General features: G+C 56.4%; 6 protein-coding genes across 6 annotated transcripts; 3 read left to right on the top strand and 3 right to left on the bottom strand.

The window, feature by feature from the left end:
* Nucleotides 1-603: 603 nt before the first annotated feature.
* Nucleotides 604-2525, top strand: C8A04DRAFT_30263 (uncharacterized protein; the record flags this gene model as incomplete). Its single annotated transcript, XM_062781317.1, has 2 exons — nt 604-1162; nt 1333-2525. The coding sequence occupies 2 exons, from the start codon at nt 604-606 to the stop codon at nt 2523-2525; spliced, it is 1752 nt and encodes a 583-aa protein (XP_062635519.1).
* Nucleotides 2526-5246: 2721 nt separating this feature from the next.
* On the top strand, nt 5247-8081 carry C8A04DRAFT_13496 (uncharacterized protein; the record flags this gene model as incomplete). The annotated part of the gene is made up of 2 exons (XM_062777741.1): nt 5247-5807; nt 5868-8081. 2 exons carry the CDS (start codon nt 5247-5249, stop codon nt 8079-8081), a joined length of 2775 nt encoding a protein of 924 aa, XP_062635518.1.
* Nucleotides 8082-8651: 570 nt separating this feature from the next.
* C8A04DRAFT_13488 (lipase 1) lies at nt 8652-10937 on the bottom strand (the record flags this gene model as incomplete). The annotated part of the gene is made up of 7 exons (XM_062777738.1): nt 8652-8776; nt 8993-9196; nt 9294-9608; nt 9704-10136; nt 10220-10425; nt 10478-10619; nt 10683-10937. 7 exons carry the CDS (start codon nt 10935-10937, stop codon nt 8652-8654), a joined length of 1680 nt encoding a protein of 559 aa, XP_062635517.1.
* A 2051-nt stretch (nt 10938-12988) lies between these two features.
* Nucleotides 12989-14772, bottom strand: C8A04DRAFT_30260 (diacylglycerol acyltransferase-domain-containing protein; the record flags this gene model as incomplete). The annotated part of the gene is made up of 3 exons (XM_062781316.1): nt 12989-14371; nt 14436-14518; nt 14742-14772. The coding sequence occupies 3 exons, from the start codon at nt 14770-14772 to the stop codon at nt 12989-12991; spliced, it is 1497 nt and encodes a 498-aa protein (XP_062635516.1).
* Nucleotides 14773-16386: 1614 nt separating this feature from the next.
* Nucleotides 16387-18525, bottom strand: C8A04DRAFT_30259 (uncharacterized protein; the record flags this gene model as incomplete). The annotated part of the gene is made up of 1 exon (XM_062781315.1): nt 16387-18525. The coding sequence occupies one exon, from the start codon at nt 18523-18525 to the stop codon at nt 16387-16389; it is 2139 nt and encodes a 712-aa protein (XP_062635515.1).
* A 4779-nt stretch (nt 18526-23304) lies between these two features.
* Nucleotides 23305-24641, top strand: C8A04DRAFT_30258 (uncharacterized protein; the record flags this gene model as incomplete). The annotated part of the gene is made up of 2 exons (XM_062781314.1): nt 23305-24537; nt 24594-24641. 2 exons carry the CDS (start codon nt 23305-23307, stop codon nt 24639-24641), a joined length of 1281 nt encoding a protein of 426 aa, XP_062635514.1.
* Between the last annotated feature and the right edge of the window lie 6 nt (nt 24642-24647).

Below are 24647 nucleotides of genomic sequence, written 5' to 3'. Positions count from 1 at the left end.
TCGGTCTTGTACATATCCACCAGGGCTTCCCTTCTTGACCCTCCTTCTTCTCACCACGGGCAGATCTGTCGACCAAGACGCGTGATCCCCTCTTTCTTCTTGCTTCATCTGTCGGTTCTTGTTTCTTTCCGGTCTCGAGCCTTTTGGGAATATATTTCCTGTCCTTCATTTAGCTCTATCAACTCAGTCCCTCTCAGCCCACTTCAACTCCCTCTCTCGCTCTCGCTCTCACACACCCCATCCACATACCACCAAACCTCTTCGACGTCCATGCCACGATAGGGAAGTAAGACGGACACCAGCACATCCGAAGACGAGTCCATGTACAACAATCCTCGAGACCAGTAAACGGTTAGTTGTTTGATCCCTCCAGGTCACAACTACCATCCATTCCTTACACCACCGGAATCGACCCCACACAATCCTTGAGCCATTGGCAACCCGCGACGCTTGCAACGACAACTGTACAACTACGCCCACATATATACATAATTAATACCTTACGACACCAACACATAAGAAGGATCTTAACCGGTTGGTGACACCCAGATCCGCATTCGTCACACGAGAGCTGGACTGACGACTCTGGGCAGCACCACCGCAATGGAGACCATGATGACAGCACAGCCGAACGGCCCGGCTTTCTTCTTCTATAGCCCGGACCTCAGCCCGGAGAGCCGCCAGCACGGCCGTTTCATCCCGCAGCAACATCACCATCAGCAGCAGCAGCATCAGCACCAACCATCCTTGGCATTGCAGCAGATGTCTGCACTCCCGATCGTGGCGCCGCTCCCGTCGACCCCTGCCTACTCGCGACCCAGCTCGTCATCGTCTCAACCAGCACTGCTTCCCAAGGGGTTCGCGACTGTTCCGATGCTGCCCTCGACGCTGACCCCGGTGGCATCCCCCATGCCCATTGCCCCCAAGCCGACCATCGTGCTGGACACGGAGGTGGGTGATTTTGAAGGCCCGTACTCGCCATCTACGCCACCGCTTTCATCGTCAGGCAGTGTAATCAGCAGCCCTGGCAGTTGTGACATGCTCCAGACGCCGCTGAACCCCATGTTCTCCGGCCTCGACGGCAAGGCTGGTATGGATGGCGAGTTGGAGAGTTTCCCCAGCATTGACTGGGCTGCATGCGCATCGCCCCCTTTGACGCCTGGTAAGTCTATGTTGCGATGTTTTCCTTTTCCCTGTTCCCGGAATTTGTTGGTTCTGCTCCTCGTAACTTGGAAGGTTAGGTGGATGCCCGAGTGAGGGCGGAATGGGGAATGGAAACGGCGCTTGCGGGCCTGGCCCAAGCTTCCGAATTCTTCGCTAACCCCCAGACAGTGTACTTGCCTTCGCAAGCACCAGCGCCCAAAATGGCCCCACTGAACACCCAAGCTTGCGACCTCCTTTCTCCCGCATCCTCCTGCCCGTCGCTCTCGCCCTCGCCCTCTCCGTACGCACAGTCGACTTCGTCGGACGATTTCTGCGACCCTAGGAACCTCACAGTTGGGACCGTCAATTCGACCCTCGCACCTGAATTCTCTGCACTTCCGACGCTGTGCGCCGGCGAGGACGAGGACCAAAAGTTTGTGCTTCGGGGCGCGTCTCCTTCGACTGGCATTTCGACCGACGCTGGCTTTGAGTTCCATTCGCAACTCTGCCATAGCCTGCCCTCCTTTGACTCGCTTTCCGATCTCGATTCCGAGGACGACTTCGTCAACGGTCTTGTCAACCTCGGCGACTGCGCTGACGTCAAGATCTCCCGCTCGCGTGCCAGCTCCGACGCGCTCTCTCTCAGCGCTTCCAGCTTCCTCTGCGGTGAAGAGTCGAGTGACTTCGACTCGCTCAGCACTGACGTCCACACCTCGGCGACCTCGACTGACGACTGCGACTCACACCGCCACAAGCGCCAAAAGAAGAGCGTCACCATCACAATGAGCGCCGCTTCCGAGTCTCAATCGGGCAACACCCAAAGCCAGTCCCCACCCAGCAACGACGACAGCGCGAGCACCAATGCCACTGAGGCTAAGAACGACACCGACTCGGGTTCTGAGAATGCCGACTCGACGCCGCTTCCCGCTCCCACCAGCCGCCGCGGCCGCAAGCAATCATTGACCGAGGACCCATCCAAGACTTTTGTTTGCGAAATCTGCAACCGCCGGTTCCGCCGCCAGGAGCACCTCAAGCGCCACTACCGGTCGCTCCACACTCATGAGAAGCCCTTTGAGTGCGGTGACTGCGGCAAGAAGTTCTCGCGCTCTGACAACCTTGCGCAACACGCCCGTACCCACGGCGCCGGTGCTGTTGTCATGAACCTTCTCGACGATTCGGAAGCAATGGCTGCTGCTGGTCTTACCAGTGCCTATGGGCATCCCGGCCTGATGGGAGCGCCTGGTATGATGGGCGCTGATGAGTTCACCCTTGGAAAGGTCCTCTTTCAGGTGGCCGCCGACGTCCCCACTAGCAGTGGCAGCGAGCTGTCGTCCGATGAGGGAAGTGACGATGGCAAGAAGAAGCGCAAGCGGTCCGAGTGAGCAATGCCTACCCATAGGTAGCTAATCAATCCCCACTTGGTACCCCGTGTAGCTTCGGGAACACACCCAAACCCCTTTCACTTCTTCGCACACTCTTCACAATGCCGATGGTTCACGCACTTTTTCTTGGAACGTGCCGTCGCCATTGATGTCCGATACGACGACAACGATGACTTTCTGCAAACATCACACCGGAGGACAAAAAGGTCATCATCATACAAGAGGGCGGGTACTTTTTTACTCCACATTTCGAGACGCCGCCATGACCAAAGACTTGGTTCTCATCTCCACACGGCGCTTTTTGTTTGCCCCTCGTCCCTCCGCCAGGAGAAGGTCCTCGGGCCACACCCATCCCACGGAAGCGATTTCAATGGATGGGATGTATCTTCGGCGTTTGCGCATCCCTTTTCCTCTTCGGGCGTTCTTTTTTTCTGAAATGTACCATCACCATTTTCCCAGCCACTGTACTTGGCCTCTTTTCCCTGCCATTTTCTACGGTGGAATCGCATGGTTTGGCAAGGAAAACACAAAGTCTCAACTTTTCAGGAAGCCGGATTGGCTGGCAGGAATGGGGGTGATACTGGGAGCAGCCGCAGCTCAAGGGAGGATGTTTGCCAGCATGGGAAGGGGAGGACACCGGCGTTTTGATTTCGATTTTTTGCTTTTTTCCCGCTCTACAAAAACTCACATTTCACGACATCTTTCGGGTTCTCTACACTCGTTGTAATTGTACAGCCTTAGCGGACAGACAGGCTCACGCCGCTGAGGCTCTGGACAAAACTTAGCTTTTTTCTCACAACACTTTCGCGTTTTCTTCTGGGTAGATGAGGAGAGTCGGGGTCTTGGCTTCACTCTTCGTTGCGTCCGTCCAGCCATGGGGTTTTTTGTTGTATGTTTAGCTCTCTAGCTTTCTTGGGTGGTTTTCGTCCACCCACATTCTTCAACCGATTGTCCTACACATGATTAATTCTCCCTCAAGTGACGTGCTTGCAAGTGATTGACCGTTTCCTCTCGAGGTGGCACCGCAAACTGCCTGGCAAGGCTGGTGGAACCCGAGGCACACGCAGGCCGTAGATCAACGATAGAAAGTGGCGGTTTGTGGTTTGAAACAGAAGCAATCACAATGCGAAGTAACACATCAATTTTCTTCAACTCAACATAGCCTAGATAGCCTGTTCGAAGACAGCCGGAGTCGTCTCCGTCTCAGAATCACACTGTCCAAAATGCTCCCTGCGAGGCGTTCCATACCTTCCATGGTACAATCCGTGTATGAGATTGGCGTTTTGGTTTCACCGTGCAGGGAGTGTTTTCCTTCTTTCCGTCCACAAAACGCGTTGTTTGTGACTCCCGTCAAGCCACCGAGACACATAACAGAGGAAATGCGCCAGTGGCCACCAACCAACGGACAGAAACAACACCACCTCGCAGTCTCAGCACGTGTGGATCGCCGACACAACTGAGACTTGATCTCCGAGCTTATTCTGTATCGGGCAGGCACCTAAGTCCGCCGTCCACCGAACGCGCCATCTTTCGGGCTTGGGCCTTAAGTGGTTTGTTTTTTCTTCTTCTTTGGATCAGCAACGGTGTCTTGAACGTATTCTGCGCTGTGGACGCGGTGACAAATTTAGCGCGCCGGTTTACGGGCGTCTTGTCGTGGTCTGCAGGTCTCTCGCTTCCACTCTAAGTAACTCGTCTAGTATGTAGATCTGAGTTATTTGAGTAACTGGCACTGGAGGATCCACTCTAGCTGGACCTGATTGTGCTTTCCCGTTCTTTGGTGTTTGTGGCAACAAGACCGTGCTGCGACTTCTGCAGGTGCTTCCCACACGTTATCTCCGGTGCGCCTTCCCATTTGTCACCGTTCTAAGTGGTTTCCCTTCTCGCCGCCAAAACAAACATTTCTTGCCTTCTTCCTGTTTTGTTAGTTCCTTTGTCTTCTTTCTTCTTTTCAGTGTCTGGCCCGGCCTGGCCCTCTTCCCCTCCGCCGAGCCGAGTCCGGCCGGCCAAGCCTCAATCAAGACCCAATGGTAACTGTGGCCGGGGACGTTGGAGTGTTCTTCCAATTACCTATTGAAGGAAATTACACCGGGGCGTCGGGTTCCTCTTTCGATGCCACAGTCGGTTTTTTTGGCTTCCATTCTCCCAGAACCGTTTGGCCGGGGCGGCCTTGAACAATTGGAATAACGGCCCCACTTCCTAGCGGGTGCTAGTGGCCGCACATCCCCATGCTTCGTGATCCCCACTTGACGCTGAATTCGACGGTTTTGTGCTCAGTTGGGCATGGAAATCAATGAGAAAACGGCAAGATTATTCCAGACGGACTGACATTAATGATTCGCTAATCTGGCCGAGCCCGCCGCATTTGCACCCCCCGGCGCGCCTGTGCGGTGCAACACTCCGAGTCCTCCGACCCTGGGCCCATGGTCTCTTGGAACAAGAGCCGTGCTCCTGTTTCTGCTGGGTTTCTCTTGGGCTTCGATACGGACAAGCTTATCCGAAGGGGCAACTGGCGAGTGGCGGGCTCCCACCAGCAAATATCGGTTGAGGGCGTTACGAAACGAGGCTCTCTCGTATCCAACCGCGGGAGGTCCCCGGCCCCGGGTGGACATCATCAAACCAACAACACAGCCTCAGTGTTACCCAGGAGGGAAAACGAACACGCGGCCCTGGGCTGAACGAGGCTACGCCAGGGCGAGAGAAACCTTGACGGTCTGAGCCAAGATGGCGCCGACCCAGACTCACGGGCTCAATGTGATCGCCCTGATCTCTGGTGGCAAAGACAGCTTCTTCTCGCTGCTGCACTGCCGGGCCAATGGACACCAGATCGTCGCCCTTGCCAACCTGCATCCGGAAACATTAGAGAAGCTCGGGCCGTGTGATGGCACGTCACATCTTCCCGATGGAACCAGGTCCGCCACTAGGCCCGCGGCTAGTACCGCCGCCGTGTTGTCGGACCCAGCTTTGGCTCTAGACTCCGTTCCCAGCGGTGATAATGATGGGCCACCGCCGCGCCGAGGCATCGGCAAGGATGACCACGAGCCGGCCTCTCTGCCGGGTCCCCAAGGTGGGGTGCCTGGAAATGAAATGCTACCCGAAGCAGATGAGGATGACCGCGACCAGGACCTCAACAGCTTCATGTACCAGACTGTGGGCCACGAGGTGATCCCCCTCTATGCCGAGGCCACAGGCATCCCGCTGTACCGCCGGGTAATCACCGGCAGCGCGACACAGCACGGAAAGGACTATTCGCATCACCGAGATTTTGTCGAGGGCGGCTCCGGTGTGGGTGAGACGCTGGGGAGATTGTCACTCGGGAATGGTTTGGGTTCCACTGGCGGCGAGGGCAAGGCGGAGGAACCTGCCTCGTTTGGGTCGGGCCGTGGGCGGGAAGCCGAAGTCGATGAGACCGAATCGATGGTCCCGCTGCTCGAGGCGATCAAGCGAGCGCACCCCGAGGCGAACGCCATCTGCGCCGGTGCCATTCTGAGCACATACCAACGTACCCGTGTGGAATCGGTAGCTACCCGCCTGGGCTTGACGCCCCTGGCTTACCTCTGGAAGTTCCCCGTGCTCCCGACCCCGGGCGTCCCGGACCCGATCACCGGGTCGGATGCTCAGCTCCTAGATGATATGGCCGCGGCGTGCGTAGAGGCTCGCATCATCAAAGTGGCCAGTGGAGGGCTGGACGACTCGTTTTTGTGGACCAATGTTGCCAGTGCCGTGGGCAAGGGACGGGTGGCCCGAGCTATGCGGCGGTTTGGAGCAGCTGAGACTGGTGCTGTGATCGGAGAAGGGGGCGAGTTTGAGACGCTTGTGTTAGACGGGCCGGCGAGTCTTTTTAAGAAGAGGATTGTGGTGGCCGAGAAGGATAGGAGGCCCATAAAGGAGGGAGGGGGGAGTGTCTGGTTGAGTCTAAGGAATGCAAGGTTGGAGGAGAAGGAGGATGGGGATAGCGAAGGAGGGGCCAGGGGTGTTAGGATACCTGAGTTGCTTGATGCGAAGTTTGCTGAGGTGATGGAGTTACTGTCTTTAGGCACCGATGTTTCCCAACCGGCTTGGGTCACGGAGGTTGAGCAGAGACCTCGACTGGGGAAGTTGAAAACACCTGCTGCTGGAAGACTACAGCAGTGGTCTTTTATCAGCAGTGAGCCAACAAGTGTTGAGGAAGCAACAACGTCCATCGTTGAGCAGATTCGCCAACGACTACGCCGGAAATCCCTGCCAACCTCAGCCATCTTAACCGCCACCGTCGTTCTCCGTCGCATGGCCGACTTCCCGACCATCAACAGCATCTATGGCACACTATTTGACGAGCCCAACCCTCCATCTCGGGTCACGATCTCGTGCGGCGACACAGCCGACACCAACATCGCGGTACACCTGACCGTCCACACCGCTCTCGAGCCCGGCCAACGACAGGGCTTACACGTCCAGTCCCGGTCGTACTGGGCGCCTGCCAATATTGGGCCATACAGCCAGGCCATCTCAGTCCCAGTGGCCAGTCTCGGTTCGGGACGTTCTAATGTCGCTTTCTCGTCTTCCTCTTCAGGTGTGAAACTGGTCAGCATCGCTGGGCAGATCCCTCTGATCCCGTCCAGTATGGCGCTTCCATCTGCCACGCCTGAGAAGAAAGGGGAAGAGGACACTCTCCCGCTACAACTGTCCCTCTCTCTGCAACATCTTTGGCGCATCGGCACCGAGCTAGGTGTACAATGGTGGACGAGCGCCGTGGCGTATTTTCCGTCGACTTCTCCTAGTGTAGCTCACGGCACAAAGGGAGAAGACCAGATGGCAGTCCAAGCTCGACTGGCTGGCAGAGCATGGAGCGCAGCGTATGCGTCAAAAGACAGCCGGGATGAAGACGAAGACGAAGAAGATGAATCTGGCCCAGATCTGTGGGACAAAAAGTACAACCCACAGTACATGACATTTGCCAGCGGCTCCGAGGAGAAGACACAGCACAGTTTACCAGACAGGTCTGTCCTCGCAGGCTTTGCAAAGCCCTCAGCCGAGCCCACCCCGTCAAGAACATTACCAGTGCCGCCCGTATTTGCGGCCGAAGTGGACGAGCTCCCGCGTAGCGCGGGCGTGGAGTGGCATGCCCATTTGGGAATTGCAGGCGCAGTTGAGGGGAGTGTGGCAGTTTTAGAGGACATTCCCGTCAGTCACGAAGGCGGGGAAGGGGATGAGCCCGCAGTGAAAGTGTGGCATGTCATCGTGGAGTCGACGCGGGAAGAAGGGGATGGCGCGGAACCAGTAGTAGTGAGGTTCGTGCAGACTATTGTGGCGGAAACACTCGGTCTTCACAGTCACTCAAACGCCGGGGACATAAAACCAGTCAACCATGGCGAAATTGCCAAGAAGGCGCTGGCCCGGCTGGGGGAAGTGGGTGATGATGCTGAGCCGGCTTTGGTGGTGAGGTATGTGGATGCTACGAGGGGGTTGGAGACGGGGGGTGTGGGACCTGTGCTGCCTGTGGTGCCGTGCCGGTCGCTGTGGGATGGTGAGGGCAGGAGGTTGGCGGCTGTGTCGGTGTATCAGAGTGTGTTTGAGTGAAGAGGCGCGTAAGTTCATAAGTGGAGTATCAGAGATAACAAAGAATGCGAATGTACGGTACATCCCACCCGAGCCATCTGACTGGCGGCTTCATTGAAAAATGAAGAAGGACGATACTCCAAGCTTGTACTTTGTGTCTCGTCCTTCCTATGTAGGTAATACTAGGAGAGAGAGAGAAGGAGGGAGGATATAACCGAAGCACGACGGTTGGATGCAGACACTGAAGATACAAGGGCCGGATGAAGTTCAGCTACCCGGCAGTAATTACACCCAGACTTCTCGTTACACAAACTGGTCGATACTAAGCATACTAACATCTGTAATGACAAGTCAATAACACCCATATCTTCTAACTACCCACCTGCTCTGATTCGTGTTGTAACTCATCCATCTATCTATACCTATACATACTCAACTCATCCCCATCGTAACCCATAAACCATGCCACCCCTCTCAATCCCCCCTTCCGAATCATACGTCCGTCCTCGTGGTATCATACTCATGCTCATATCCCCCACCAAAATGCAAACTTAAAAAGTTAAAAAGGAAATCAAAGCAAAAAACAAAACATCACCTCTGCCTCATCCTCCCGCCAGCCAAACCACTCCAGAACCCGCACCGCTCCCACTCGCCCTGGTCCGTCTCCTCCATCGTTGACCCTTCTGTGCGAATCACCAGTCTCTTAGCTCTCCCTGCTGTCGTTGTCTTTCCCTTCTTTCTGACCCCTACTGTCCTGGCTGCCTTTCTTCGTCGTCGTTTCGTCATCAAGTCGTTCCTGCTGCTGCTGGTGCTCTCGTCGCTTGTCCCAGTACTGACGTCAACGTCGAGGTTAATGCCACCATCCCCCATCCGATCCTCCTCTCCCTCGCCATCGTGCTCCTTATTCCCCACCCCAAAAGTCTCAGTAGCACCATCCACTCCCCCACCGCCAATCACCTCCCACCGTGCCGCCCCCGGAGCACGGTACACATTCGGATCGAGCGCCCGCACAAAGCTGAGGTAGTAAGCCATCACGCGGGGCACGACAGCAGCGTTGTATGTGGAGTAGCTGGCTGCTACGGCGGTGGGGGCCGTGATGGCGTGGGGGCCGAAGATTGCTGGGGCGTCGAAGAGGTCTGTTTACATCGTATGTAAGTACACGATCAGTGACTGTTATAGTAAGGTACGTGGATCGGGGGGGTGGGGGGGGTGATAAGGGAAGGGAAAACATACGCGGCACACCAATCCCAGCATTGACATACTCCTGATCCAAGACCTCAAATCGATACGCATACATGGCCGGCCCCTGGCCATTACCTTTCTGTTGCAAGAAGGACAGCACATTCTGCGACGGACAGATAAACGTGGCTTCGCCGTAGGCTTGGCTGGCAGACGGGAACCAGGCCTCGTGCTGTGGTAGCGGGGGCTGGAGCGGGTACTGCGCGAGGATGTCGTCGGTGTCGTTGGCTGTGAGGAGTGGGTAGTTGTTGCGGAAGAAGACGGCGATGTCGGACTGGGAGGCTGCGTTGGGGGCAAAGGTGGCGCCCTCTGGGGGGTGGATGTCAGCGGATAGGGAAAATAGAGTAATAAGTGAGTGAAAAAAGGGAAGACAAAAAGATTAAATGAGAAATACAGGCGCTCACCATTCGCATTAGTCCCCACGACCATCGGCACCCGAAGAAACTCCCCCTTCTCAAACAACCGATACGGCACATCAGTCAAAATCTCCCCGTCCACACACGGCGCCCAGTAAAACAGCGGTATAGGCGGGTCGTCACGGCCAGGGAACGGCTGTGCAACATTGGCACCCTGCAGCACGGCCGTGTCTTTTCCCCGCAGACACGCCATCTGGTCCTGGTCTTGGACGCCGTTGTCGCACCCGGCCTGGCTCACGACACGGTCGAACTGGTACTCGAGCTCGCGGACATAGGGCTGGGCCGGGAAGAAGAGGGATTGGGATATGCCGCCGATGAAGAGGTTCTCGTTGCGGCCGCCGTAGGCGACGAGGTGGGTGGCCACGGAGCCGGCGCCGGCCGAGGCGCCGTGGATGACGACGTGGGAGGGGTCGCCGCCGAACTGTGATGTTAGTGTGAGTGAACGAAAGGGAAAAATAAAATAAAAAACCAAAGTCGAAAAAGTAAAAAGCAAAAGGAACACACCGAAGCAATATGCGTCTGCACCCATTTCAGCAACAGCCGCTGGTCCAGCAACCCGGCATTCAGCACGCCGTCGCCCCGCACCCGTTCGCTCGCCAAAAACCCCCACAGGCCAACACGGTAGTTGAAGTTGACCATAACAATATTACGGCCCGATTTTTCCACCACCTCGTTGCCGTCCCAGTTGCCGTTGGTGTTGGCGACGTAGCCTGTCGGTGTTAGTCAAAGGTGTCCAGGGGAACTCAGACTGTGGAAACGTACCACCGCCCTGGATAAACAACCACACGGGCAACTTCGAGGTCTGGGTCGCGTTGCTCGGCGCCCAGACGTTGACAAAAAGGCAGTCCTCGCTTTCGCCGGACGAGGGATAGCCCCTGTTGATGCCCAAGCAGAGGGGGGGTATCTCCATTCATGTTAGCACTATTTCTTTCCCCTTTCTCCCGAAAGGAAAACACCAAAAACTCACCGTCTTCGCGCTTTGTACACCCTCTACCATCACTGGCTCTCTCGGCGCCCGCCATCTCAACTCTCCCAGCGGCGGTGCCGCATACCGCATGCCCCAGAAGGCATTGACCCCGTTGGACAGCTGCAAGCCCTCGTAGGTGGTGTAGTTCAGGTCGACTGTGGCGGTACCGATGACTGAGGGCTGCGTGGAGGTGGCCGGCAACGTTCGCCTGGCGGTTAGTAGGAGGGATCGAAGGATTTGAGATAGAGCCACCATTGTATGAGAGGGGAGTGTGAGGGTTGGATGAGGGACGGGAGAGGAGGAGGCATAATGAGGGCGGGGAAGGAATTGTGCTCATGATGTGAGGGGCAGCGTGGGGGGCATCGTGAGTTTGTGTGCCCGTGTGACCACGGGTCAACAACCTCGGGCACTTCGTACACGTGTAGAACATGTCTGCGGGCTGCTGCAGCTGCGTCTGCGTGTGTGTGATCGTGTGATCGTGTGGTAGCGGTGATGGTGGTAGAGATCGACAACGCAGCTGGACTGAGACACTAACTAGGGTAAGGCGGATGGCGGGGTTCAAAACGGGATATAAAGAAAAAAAGGACCTCCAAAAGACACTTAAGCAAATGTAGTGATAAAATAAATCATTCGGAGTTAAAATAAAAGAGAGTGAAGAAAACCTCCAACGTACCTCGTCAATACCCCCAACACCAACACCAGACCCCGTCGACACCCACGACCCCGGCCCCATCATCGCCAATGCCCAGATCCCCGCATTCACCACTAGCACCAACACCGTCGACAGCACCAGCGCCATGGCCGTCCGACCGGACGGGTCGTCGACGGTAGAAGGCGGGGCTGTGGAAACCCAGATGATTCTTTCCTTGGCTCGGTTCCTATCATGGCGTTGGCCGGACATTGGTTCATACTGATATCTGGACTTTTCCGAGTCGAGTGACGGTTCTACCGTATCATGCTTCTCGTTTGATCCTCCGTTTGATGGGGAGAGGGATGCAGGAGACGGTAGATGACCCATGGTGTTTGAGGTTGTCGCTACATCCCAAGATGACTGCCTTGTTTACGCTTGACAACTCCCAAGGTGTTTCTCTGCGCGCATATTAGTCGCGCGTATTGAACTGCGCTACCGGTACAAACCGGCATGTAAAAGGACTCATACCTACTCAATTCAACCACCAACTTGTAACAGACACAGAACGCAGGATTTCCCCGACAAATGACAGGATTGACGACGAACCAGAACAGAATCAAAATTGCAGTAAACAAGAAGCAGAACGACGGAACACAACAACAGAGGCAGAATGGCTCCAATGCAACCCACCGCACCTGCCCGGTTACACTACACATTCCCCCACAAGACACGGCACGGCACAGCACGCCATCCACTTCCACAATACATGTACCCACCAATCCTTCATCTCCGACATGGCTGACTGCAGCAACTTGAGCAACTAGCCCACCACAGAATCGTAGTATCGCAATACCAAAATACAAAAGCCTCCGCTGGGAATGACCCGGGCGAAGAAAGTTCGCATTGCATGAACTGGGGAATTCAAGCAAAACCGGGACACCGGAACTCAACTGGGCAATGATCTGCCCGGCCCGGAGTGCTGCCGACCAGGGATCTCCGGAGGTCCGTTTGGAGAATACACTACAATACATAAGTTACCGTATGAAATACGCTCGGCTCGCGTTCCATGCTGAGGACGAACTTCACCCATCAAGCGCTGTTTGCTTGCTTGTTTCCTCCTCCTGACAGTGACAACATTAACAACAATAACCAATGTTTCTCGATCCTCACTTTACTAATGGAATTGATAAAACTGTCAAAAATAAACATAACACCACTCCTGACAAAACCCTCTCACCCATCGGTTACTTACCTGCCTGCATTGTCATGCTCAAGACAGATAGACAGACGGATATATAGACAAGGCAGTAATCCAATAACTCCGACATCGAAATACCCAACGTTAAAACGACAGCTACCCAAACCGAATAACACAAAAACAAGAAACCCCATCGCAAAACTCCAAGACTTACCTACTTCCACAGTAAACCGCCTATCCAGGTAGCTCAAGCTCAATCCCACAAGCAAACACACCAACAACCCCAACCAACGGTCACCAGTCCACCGCCCACCCATTCGGCATAGGAAAAAGGGAAAAGGGAGATAAGAACCCAAGACTGTTATTCCCAAGCCTTGTAATAACCTTGTAAACTGAATCAAAGATATATATACCATCGGGCTATCCTATACCACCACCGCCCTGATACAATCAACCCCTTCATCCACCCCCCCCTCCTCAATCTAGAATCTCCAAGCCAGCATTTCCACCCATCTCATGCCCGCCCGCATCCCCATCCTGCCCACTCCCCACAGCCACACTCTCCCTCCGTGTCCTAACAAACACCCCCCGATACCGCTCATACATCCCCTCCAACTCCGCCACATACTCCGCATGCAACCGATCCATCTCCCTGACATCCAACTTCTCCCCGGCCGCCAACTTCCTCACCGGAATCGGCCGCCCAACCACAATATTCAACGGCCTTCGATACGGCATGAGCCCGACGTCATAGTTGAAGATCCCCCGGCCGTGCAGGAACGGGAGGGTAAACCGCAGGGTATGCAGCACCCACATCTGCAGCCGGTGCAGGAGCGGGTGTTCGTCGGCGCTGAGCTGGTCGTACAAGTCGTTTTCGCCAAAGGCTAGCACGGGGACGAGGTCGGCACCTGTGCGCATCGCCATTTTGACAAAGCCCTTTCGTTGGCCGAGGACGAGGCGTAGGGTGCCTGGGTGTGCCTCGAGTGACTCACGCGCGCCGCCGATGACGATAGTGACCGCGCGGCCCATGCCGTCGCCGTCGCGCCCGCCGGTGGTGAGGATTGAGGTGATGGATTCTTTGGATACGGACTGGATGCCGAGCGCGAGGATGTAGTCGCGGTACAGCGGGATGCGGAAGTTGGAGTCGAGGGTGAGGAGGCTGTTGGTGATGCCGGGGAACTTTTTGGCAAACCCCAGCGCCTCCGTGCCGAACGCCGCGAACGCGCCGTGGGAGATGATGCCGTGCGGGTGGTACCCGAAGATGTACTTGCGTGTTGACGGCAGCTCGTGGGTCTTGTGCAACTCGGCGGGGAAGTAGCCGGCGAAGAACTTCCACACCATCAGCCGTCGGAACCACTCCGACCGCGCACGTAGCCGGCCGTCCGTCGCCGACTTGGACAGCAGCATGTGTAGCAGGTACGGGATCAGGATCGGCCACGTCAGCGGGATCGCGCAGAGGAAGAAGAAGAACGACACTGTCATCGCGATGCCTAGGCAGTGCACCAGCACCGCCATCGTCTGCAGTCGCCGCCCATATGGTATGTTCCACGGCGCGAACCGGATGCCGCCTGCTCTATAAGCATTGATCCTGTCGCGCTCCCGCGCCGCCGCTTTCCGGCCTGCTTCGTCGGTGAGGTCGGGGTATGTGTCGGGGAGCTCCGTGGTGTTCGTTTCGTTCGCTTGAGTCTGCTCCTCGGCCGCACCATTCGGCGCATAGCCGCCCACAGAGGAAAGGTCGTCCGCCTCCTTCTCGGCGATGTCTCCGGTAGAATCGGCAACGTCGGCTCGTTGGCCAATACCCGCTTGTTTATATTGGACCGAGCTCAGAGCCGAACTGGGAGTAAGCATGCCCTCGGGTTCCTTGTAGATCGTCAGCCCCGTATCCAGGCCTGTCGACCAGCCGCAGTGGGTGGAAGCCACTCACCGACTCAAAGATCTCCCTCCTCGACGACACACTGCTAGCAGTGCTGGCAGCGCTGGATGTGCCGACGTCTCCATTTTCAGGGGCTGCGGTCTTAGTGTCAGCAGGCTGGACAGTCTCTTCCTTGTGTGCCTCCCGAGCGGCCTTTCTGGCTTGCTCCCTTCTTCGAGCGTTCCTGCTCTTGCCCATCGTCAAGGTCCAGGCCGTCGCAATTGTCCACCCTTTTTCCCTTTTCTGTTGGATGTATCCGTGTGTACCAATATCGATGGCGATAAGATCATGAGATAAGGCGTGGTGCTGGTAGCTCACCTGCAACAAGTGTTGGGGCTGACGGCGCCATGGTGGTTAGCCGCGGCCCGGACGGCAGGAATCAACCACGGCGTGTGTTTGTATTTTCCTCGTGGTAATTCGGCAGAGGGAAGGACGCAGGGTGCTTGCTGCTCGACTCGGGTGTGCAACGCGGGTATGCGCGCGCTCGGAAGCAGCGAGGGTTCAATCGGTGCGTAGGTCTTGCTGCGTGGGTTTAGAAAATCGGCGTTCGGTTCTGCCCTGTGGCGGGACACTTTGCGATGATATTGGGAGGTTCGTTTCGCCCTCAAGGTATTCACGGCTTCGTCTGCGGTCGCAAGTAGGGGACAAACGAGAAGCCGGACGGAATAGCGACGGGATGTCGTCGGTTGGTTGATCGAACGGATTGATCCCAAGAAACCCAGAGGAAGGGGGGAGGATGTCGAACGCAATGATCGCGGCACGGACGGGGCTGATCTCACTTGCCGCAATTTCAACGGCTGGCTTGGTCGTGCTTTGCCAAAAAAACCTCTAAACAATAAAGATAACCCCCTCAATAAATCTGTCAAAAAAAGGGTTCAGATAAGAAGGGGGGTCGTCCAAGCTTCAAAAAATGTATGCGCTAGGGTCCCTTCCCTTTCTCCGTGAACCGCGGCGAGGCGTTGGAAAACGTGCAAGAGCAAGCAACCCATTTCAGCTGCAAATGATGACGTTACGAGGTGGGGCAAATGGGATGTTCCGGCATGCGCGCCTGCTGAGAGCAAGTGTTCTCTGTGGCTGCGCAGCCCAATTCATTTTTCTATCATGTGCTTTCTGCCAAGATCAGTGGCAGGTCAGTACCCCACTTCACTCACTTTCTCGGTTTACGTTTCAACCCCGATCCCGTTTGACGGACTCATGAACCTCGGGAGGATCGGGAACAGCGACGATGTAAACAGAAGAAAATTTTGCCATCCGAGGCAGTGGCTCTGGGACATAGCGTCAAATCCTCTCAAGCAGCTATCGTATTCAGGGGGGTTGTATCCTCGAAAATGCAAACCCTTTCCTCTGCCTCTTGAAGAATTGGATTCACCCAGAAATCATCTCGTGTACATAAAACGGATACCTTCCAACTTACGAAAACCACGTTACCAAGCATTCATCAGACACGACGATACATTCAGACATCACATTCCTCACACCAACCCCATCAACTCCCCTCACCACACACACACACGCACACATTGTAGCTCATCTGCCCTGTTTTCCTACAGATCTACCTTCAGCAACCAGATAGTTCAAACAAGTAGTAGTAGTAGACCCGCCAGATCCTTGTGACAACCAACGTTTACGTTGACATCCCGCTATAATGCCATGGCCATGTGTGCTTTTATGACCGGATTACCGCTTGTGACAAAAACACATCAAGATGAAGCGCAAATGAGAATGAAAAAAAAAATCACAAACCCGGTTTCCCGTACGCCATTCCCAACGCCCATGCACGTTCCGTTAACCGCCCCTCAGTCGAAGACCAGAGGAAATCCGTGAACCCCGTTCTAAGATAAAAAAAATACAGACACGCCCTCTTCCTACGACAGGGAGAGGATGTGGGGATATTTGCTTGGCCTTTAGCCGGAAGCGCTCTCTATTACACCACACGCTCGACCAAAGTGGTAGCTCACCAAAACTATTGCGGAGAAACAGCGGCTTCAGTAGCGGCGGCGGTAGCGGCAGCAGCGGCAGAGGCAACGGCAGCAGCAGTAGCAGCATCGGACGAGTCACCGGCAGAACCATCATCCCCTTCATGTGCACCCGGATGGTGGTGGTGTTGCTGCTGTTGCTGATGATGTTGCTGTTGCTGCTGCTGTTGATCCGATGACAACGGCGGTGGAGTGAGATGTTGCCGGAGAGCAGCCACCTCGGCCGTCAGCGCTGCAATGTGTTGCTCATGAGCGTTGAGCTTCTCCAGCAACTGTGCCTTGCCCCGAACTTCCGTCTCAACCTGCCCACTCAGCCGTTTGACTGTCCCTTCTAGGTGTTGGAAATACGACCAAATCGTGGAATCGGATTGCCCGAAGTTGTTGGGCTCGCCGCCACCACTCGTGCTGGCTGGTGGAGGCACGGCGTGTTGCGGGGCTGGCGGCTGCTGTGAACGCCCCCGCCCAGCTGAGTGATGGCCGGCGGTCGCGGCGTTGTTGTTGTTATTGGTAGAGGGGGTGGTGCCTTGGATCGCGTCTCGGTCAGTGGGGGGGTACTGAGAGAGCCATGCTTTCTTGGCCGCAGGTGACATACCATGCGAAGGAAGAGACAGGCCCGGAGCGCCGTGAGGTTGCGCTTCGGTGCCCGTTCTTGATTGGCCGGCCCCGTGCACCAAGCCGGGGCTCAGAGGCTTGGGACTCTCTGTCATGCCGCTCTGAGAGTACATGGTGGAACTACCCGCGCTCAGTGGTACTGACGATATGCTGGTCTGTGGCGTGTGACTGCTCGGCATACTTGGGGACGTGTTGGTGCTGGGTGCGCCACGGTCAACGTTGGGCGGATACAAACCGCCTGGCGCATTCTGGCGCTGCCCGGCTGCAGGAGGGTACGTGCTGGAGTGAGCACCGCCGTAGCCGTCCTGGCTCCCGACGTGGTGTGGTTTAATACTCGGCATGCTCAAGCGTCGCCGGTCGTCTTCCGACATATCGGCGCCGCCGTCGTAGAGGTCTACCGACATGCCAGAGCTGTCCGCCATCCCATCGTAGCCATCTTTCAGCCCCATCGGGCCCACCAACGTCTGCCTCCGCCCCGCGCAGCCGCCTGCCCCTTTGCTGTGCCGGGCCAGCGCGTCGCCACGCGCAAACTTTCTATCACAACTGGGGCACACATGGGGCTTCTCACCCGTGTGCAGTTTGCTGTGACGCTTGAGGTCGTGCAGCCGTCGGAACCGCATCTGGCACGACTGGCACACGTAGGGCTTCTCCTGGCTGTGCGTGAGTAAGTGGCTCTTTAGGTTATGATGCCGTGTAAACTCGGTCTCGCAATACGGGCACTTGTGCTTCTTGTTCGAGCCGGGCGATCGAGGGGCGAGGTCACTACCGCCTGGTGTCTGTGGGCCACCTGTGGGCATGCTCATCATTCTTTGAGGGTGACCGGGTGCCGGCATCGCCCCAGGGTACGAAAGGGAGCTTCCGCCCGCTTTGTCTTCCATTGGCGCGTCAGGTTGCGGCGCATACAAACCGTCGTCGTGGCGCGAGTCAACGTCCATCGCGGACGGGCTGTCAACAACATGGCCATCGCCATCGCCGTCGTCAAGGCTCGCTCCGCTAGTTGGGCTAACCTCATGGAGATCATCCTCGGGGACGTGGCCCGTTGGGATGGTGACTGAGCTGAGCGCTCTTGCGGCAGCTGCAGCCGCAGCGGCCTCAATGTCAGAATGCCCGTTGTCCGATGGTGGCGCGTCGTGTGGCGGCCGGTCCGCATCATCCGCGGTGTGGTGCATCATATCGTCGGACCTGGGTAACCCGTCGTGTTGGTCGAGCCGAGACAGCGACTGGTGTTCGCTGTGGCCCCCGTCGTGCGCTCCGTCGTCGTCTTCTATCCCGCCCGTGGCCGTGGGATGTGACTGTCTTGCGAACCCGACGAGCCGGGCGATTTTGGATGGTGAGATGTCGCCAGCGGATACCAACGAGTCCTGTGATGTCGGGGTGGTATCTCGAGGTCGCTTCAACGATTTGGAACGCGCGAGCTCGGCTACGCCCCCAAACGGAGTGTTTGTCTGCGGCACGGTCGACGTCGAGGGCCCTCGAACAGCTTCCGTCGCGGTGGGGCCCCGTTCCGAAGCCATGACGGGCAAGAGCCAAAGGGACAAGAAGATAGAAGCGAGAGGGCCAATCCCATACAAGAAACCTGTTGAAGCCGACGAACCTCTCGTGCTTCCTCAGTTGCCGAAATTGACTATTCCCACGGCTACGGCATTCACCGGGAGCGCACGCGCATCGCTGTTCTGATGGAGACTGGTCGAAGTTTGATGGTATGCGGGTGTGGGTGTCGTCTATGTGTGTGTGTGGCTGGAGATCGTGGCGAGAGCTTTCGGCGTTGCGTACGTGCCAGCCGACGGCGGGTTTTGCCAGCTCGATTACGCGGGAAGGCGTTGGAGCTAGGGAAAAACGGACAAGAACGAGCCCCCAAAAGAGTAATTGGAACTATTGGCTTGGACTTGGGATGAGGAAAAACAACACGGTGAATGGCCGTTGTGAAATCGCATGCGGGTCAACATTCAACAGAGAAGAATTGGTTGCGGTGCAGCAGTGGGATGGGATGTTGATGGGAAAGGTCGTGTCGCCACAAGAAAGCAAGCCTTCCAAGGCGAAGGAAGAAGGCTCCATGGATGATGGGAACAGTGGAAGAAAAATGGGCGCAGCACAGCCAGGCTCGCCAGGCTTGCCAGGGAAGCCTCCTAGCCCCACTCTCGGATCGTCGTTGGGGGACGCCAAGGCTCTGGCATGGGCTGCTAACGCGGTACTTGAGCCCCCTGGGCTCCACCCGGTGTGCTGTGGTGCAGCCTCGCCGCGCTAAGCCCATTTGGGTGCTCAAGCCACGCCTTCGCTTTTCCCTTCAGGGTTACTGCTTACCGTTTGGCACATTCAGCTCTCCTCAGAATTGCGGTTCTGCTCGTTGAGAGGGCAGTGGCGGTGCTTCCTCACCTGAAAAAACACAAAAACAAGGCGTGTGGTTGGTCCAAGACGCGTGAAGGCGAACAACTGTTTTGAGCTCAGGCGCCCCTTGTGGGGCGCTGAGTTCGTCCCAGGCGGGCCTCGCCCAAGGCAAAAGTGGCTCAAGCGGGGATGGGTGGCTTGTGAGTGGACGAGAGTGTGGTGGCGCAAGCTGGCACAACAACACCCATCCCTTTTCAGTTTTGTGAGCGACCTGTCGTTGGTCTCAAAGGCTGCGCTACGTTATGGTTCTCCTAGCAGTCGAATTTTCGGACCGTGTTGTAAAGCCGCTTCCCTTCGTCATTCGCCGGTTCGAAGCATTATTATCAACCCAACGTTGCCGGTAACTTAAATCTGTATCCAAAACAAACCCTGTAGGAAGATAGAGACATTTCAGGTTCCTTGGCTTGAGGAACTAACGCCTCGTCGGCCTTGCATGAATGATGCTCACCTTTTGAGGCATCAAGAGCAGCAGCGCCTGGTTTTTCTCGATCTCCGCCCGGCAGAACCCGCTTTGATTTCTGCTTTGACCTGGTTTGCGGGACTTACACCGTTCCAAGCGATGGTTTTGTAAGAAAGATCGCCATCAAGGAACCGCGATTTGCCAATGCATGTTGCCAAGCAACCGAATTCTCGTCGCCGCCGCTCCCGACACTTGGTGTTGAAGCGGACGGGGTTTCTCATTTCATCTTTTCGTTTTCATTTCTCTTTCCTCTTCTCTCTTTTATTTTCTTTTCTTTCGTCTCCCTTCTTTTTAATTTCTTCTATTTCTCAGTGCCGACGTTGATAGTTCAACTTTGTCTACCCGGTGACACCGCACAGGAGTGTTTTGTTTGTTTCCTAATGCGGGGCGGTGTCATCGACCGTTACCGAGGATTCAGCAATTCAGACAATGCATGGGTCTTGGTTGACCGCCACCTCCCCGTCAAACGGCCTTGTTAGTATTTCGAAATTATCACTCTTTCAGTTTTCACATATATCTTGTTGACATAGTCCTTGAATGCCTTAGTAGGCTCAGTTGCTGGCTCGAGTGGGAGGAGAAGGCAAAACATAGTTCGTCCGAACCGTCATTCGGGCAGGCAAAGTTAAAGTTAGGATGGGAGGCTCGGGGCGGCGGTGACGAACACAACTGGAACTCAATTAGTGAACTAGCTACCTAGCCAACGCTGGAAAAGTCCAAAAGCTAAGCTGGGAGTTCTGACTCGGCGGCGGGGTAAGGTGATCGGTCCATCTCAGCAACTTTAATTTTGACCGCTGGTTTTAGATCTAGACTCACTAAAATTCTTAGACGGCTGACCGTTCGAAACTCTTCCATTGCCAAGCTGCGTAGTGTACACAGTAGTTCATCTGAACTCGGCGAAGGAGCGGAGCTGGCATCAACCCCGTGCGTTTCTCACGAGATGGAGTCGGAGGATAACTCGCAGTTGTTGACACTTGTAGTTAGAACAACTCGGTAGTCACGTTGTCAACTCAACACTTTACCGACAATCCGAAACGAACTTTAAGCGACTTTGCATCACAGCTAGCGAGAGACAAGAAAGCTTGGTCTAGGCTTCCGTCTGAACCTATCCCGTTGAATAAGCACAACTTGTTGGTACCATTCAACTCCCCTTTGGCAAACATTGAAGACGGTCTTGAGAACCACTTAGCCCCAGTTGAATGTTTCGTGAGCTTACCGGCAATTACTGACTTAGTTTGCGTGCGCAAAGAGGGATATTCAGTTCCCCTCAGACCAGATCTCATTCTCCTGTCGGTCGTGATGATCCTGATGCGTGGTGTCTCGCGGCACGTCTTCACTGAACGTGGGCCAGCCCACATCCCTTTCATCACAGGTGGGGGCCTTTCCATTTCCACGGCACCTCGCCAACGTCGCTCCGATCACCGATCGTGTTGGTTTCGCGTTGTTCTGGATCTTTTCCAACTCCGCTGGGCGTTGTGGCTATGCGGCGTCGGTTAGTCCGGTCCTTGCGAGTACCCTAGCTCGCCTAGCAACGGCGTCAATAGCAGGAGAGTTAAGCCTTCAGTATGTCCCGAGCCGAAATCATTCACGGTTCAGGTGGAATTACCAGATGAAAACATGTTTTATGCTTGTTCCCGATTTGGGGGGAGAGATGGAAACAGAACACACATGGCGGCATAGTGTATGGCCACTGCTCCGCATTGACGAATAGATCAACAGTTTATCTGGGGGATTGCCCGGCAATCAACCGGCAATCGTCAAAAGCACAGGGGGTTTGGACAAGAAAAAACCGGCCGTCGATCCGAGCTTCGGATCTGGGCAGAGAGTCTGTGAAACACTGAAACCTGTTGCCGTCATGAGGAACCCGATCGTGGTCGAAGTCAGACGGGCCGGAAAGATGGAATCTTGCATTTTCCGATTTCCGTGATCCGCCGCGCCGCGGGCGGACGTGCTCTCGGGCGTGTGCATGGTCAGAACTTTGTTCAAAAGCAGCCCCCATTGCGGGCTGCCCGGGGTTGGTTCATCGCCGAGTCAGCCCGGAGAGAAGAAAGTGCCTCGACAACCTGAGAAGCGCGCGCCTTGTCCCAATTGGGGCATATTCCTTGCCTCGAATGGTCGGACTGTGTACCTGACTAGGCCTGTTCAGGCTAGTCAGCCATCAAGAGAAGTTTCCTCCGGCCAGAGCAGTGGCACGATGACGGGCACGGGGCTGCGGTGCGCCGGCGGTTCCGCGGTTTGTGCGCCGAGCAAACTGGCTGTTTTGCCACTTGGTGGATGGAAAGAAAAGGAACATGTCGAGAGGGAAAATAAACCCGCAAAAAAAGTCTTGGAGAAACGGTCGAACGAGGGGTGTTCCTCTTCATGACGATCAACGATTCGACTTTCGGAAATTGAAAGGCAGAAAGCGTTCTGGCCCTTTACCCCTGGCCGGAAGTGTCGGCTTGGCACCCATATTTGGAGACTTGGCTTTTCGGGAACTTGCCTGGGGGGGCAGATCGGGAAGCCCTGAGGGTTGCGCGTTCATTGTGGGTTGTCGTCTGCCGAATCTTTTTGTCGGGGACAACACCGCGACTGCCGTGGGTTGTTTCCACGTCCCGGCGGCCGTTGGGCGCGAGGTACGAGGCCTGGAGGCCCAAAAGGATGAAACGCTTGCGTGGAACTTTTTTAGGCTCTTCGGTCGAGAACAAATCTCGTCCAAAACATGTTTTTTGGAATGGGAACCCTGGCGCTGGCGGTTCGCATGGCCAGCTGCTACTGGCTGCGGCCGGCCGCCGGCCGGTTGACGACCGTCGGGTTGCATGCGGTACCTGCAGCGCCCCAGGAGTCCAGCTGCAGGAACAACCCTCCAACACGATTTTGAGCCCCACATGCCTGGGGACGCAATTTCGCAAGGCGGGCGTCGCCCTGGTCAACTGCCCTGATGGCCAGCATGTTCTGGGCAAAACATCCCTGGCCGACGCTCATTTGCACTCCCTTTGGGTCCCCCCCTACTGCCCACCCTGGCGCTGGACCTCTGGCCCTGGTCATTCACTCACCCCCCCCGACTTCCAATTTGCGGGTTCATCGCTCTTTTTGAACCGCTTGGTCACCACTCCTTCTTTCTTCGCAACACTCCTTCGTTTTTGCGACGAATCATCATTCCATCCAACTGAGAGACATCGCGCTCTCTACCACATTCTTTTGGAACTGTCATCGAGAATTACACGGTACTACGTGCCCTGCGCGTAGTTTGTACGACCGGAAACCGAGCGTTTTTGTGTTCATCTCGTTCAACAGGTGAGTTCCACGCGCTGAGGTGCCCGCTGGGGCTGGAAAGGGGAGGAAGAGGAAGGATAATCAAGGGGGCCCGAACGTCGAATAAGGGGAAGAGATGGACATGTGTAACTAACCACCTCCACGCCGAGCACCAGTCAGTATCAGATAAGGATTACACGACGACACCACCACCACCATGAAGGGACTCTTCAAGACCGCGGTTGCGGCAGCCCTCGTCCTCGGCGCTGTTGCCCAGCCCCACGTCCATGGCCACGGACACGGCCACAGCCATCTCCACTCCAAGAAGCACGCCCAGGCCATTGAGAAGCGCGGCGGTAAGGTGATCGTCACCGAGGTGGTCGAGGGCCCGACCGTCGTCGTGTACGTGGACGGCACCGGCAAGAAGGTGGAGTCGGCTGAGGCCGAGAAGGGCCTCAAGAAGGGCGACTACTACGTCGTGGGCTCGACCAAGCCGAGCTTCAGCTCGCCTCCGCCGGTCTCGTCGACCTCGCTCGCTTCCCCCGACCACGGTGGTCAGTTCTTCGAGAAGACCAGCTCGTCGACTTCGTCCACGCCCACGACGAGCTCGAAGCCGCCCCCGCCCCCGCCTTCGTCCACCAAGCCCGTGGAGGAGGCCTTGCCTACGGGCCTGGATGCCGAGTTCCCGAGCGGCAAGGTGCCTTGCAACAAGCTGCCGACGCAGTATGGTGCCGTGCCCGTTCCGGGGACAACCACCGACGGTTGGGCCACGCTCGCCGCTATGGGCACATGGGCCAAGGGTGTCGCGTTCAACAACTTCAAGACGGCCATCTCCGGCGGGTGCACGACGGGGATGATGTGCTCGTACGCCTGCCCTCCGGGTTACGAGAAGACGCAGTGGCCCGAGGAGCAGGGCGCAACCGGCCAGTCGGTCGGCGGCCTGTGGTGCAACAGCGACGGCATGCTAGAACTGACCCGGAAGAATGCCACGCGCATCTGCGCGCCCGGCGCCGGCGGCGTCTCCGTCCGCAACGAGCTTCCCAAGAACGCCGCCATCTGCCGTACCGACTACCCCGGCAACGAAGCCATGGTCATCCCGCTCAACACCCTGCCCGGCAGCACGTACCCCCTGACGAACCCGGACTCCAAGACCTCGTACTGGTGGCAGGGCGCGCCGACCACGGCGCAGTACTATGTCAACAACGCCGGCGTCGGGGTCGAGGATGCCTGCACCTGGCAGAGCCCCAACTTCCCCGACTCGGCCGGCAACTGGGCCCCCGTCAACATCGGTGTCGGGTTGAGTTTGACCGGCGAGACTTTCATCTCCATCTTCCCCAACCTGCCGACCAGCACTGCTCTCCTGAACTTCAACATCGAGATCCAAGGTGACATCTCGGGCACCTGCTGGTTGAGGGGGGGCAAGTACTATGGCAGTGACAAGGGCTGCACGGTATGTTTTTCAGAAACCGCAATATATGCTACACCTTATGCTAATCCGTTGAATAGGTCGGCCTGAAGGCTGGCGGCAAGGCCGTTATTGTACTCAGCCTGTAGACACAG

The sequence above is a fragment of the Dichotomopilus funicola genome (genome assembly GCF_033296635.1).
Source record: "Dichotomopilus funicola strain CBS 141.50 unplaced genomic scaffold C8A04scaffold_48, whole genome shotgun sequence".
In the NCBI taxonomy this organism is placed as follows: domain Eukaryota; kingdom Fungi; phylum Ascomycota; class Sordariomycetes; order Sordariales; family Chaetomiaceae; genus Dichotomopilus; species Dichotomopilus funicola.
This window is presented reverse-complemented; position numbering and strand designations above follow the sequence as displayed.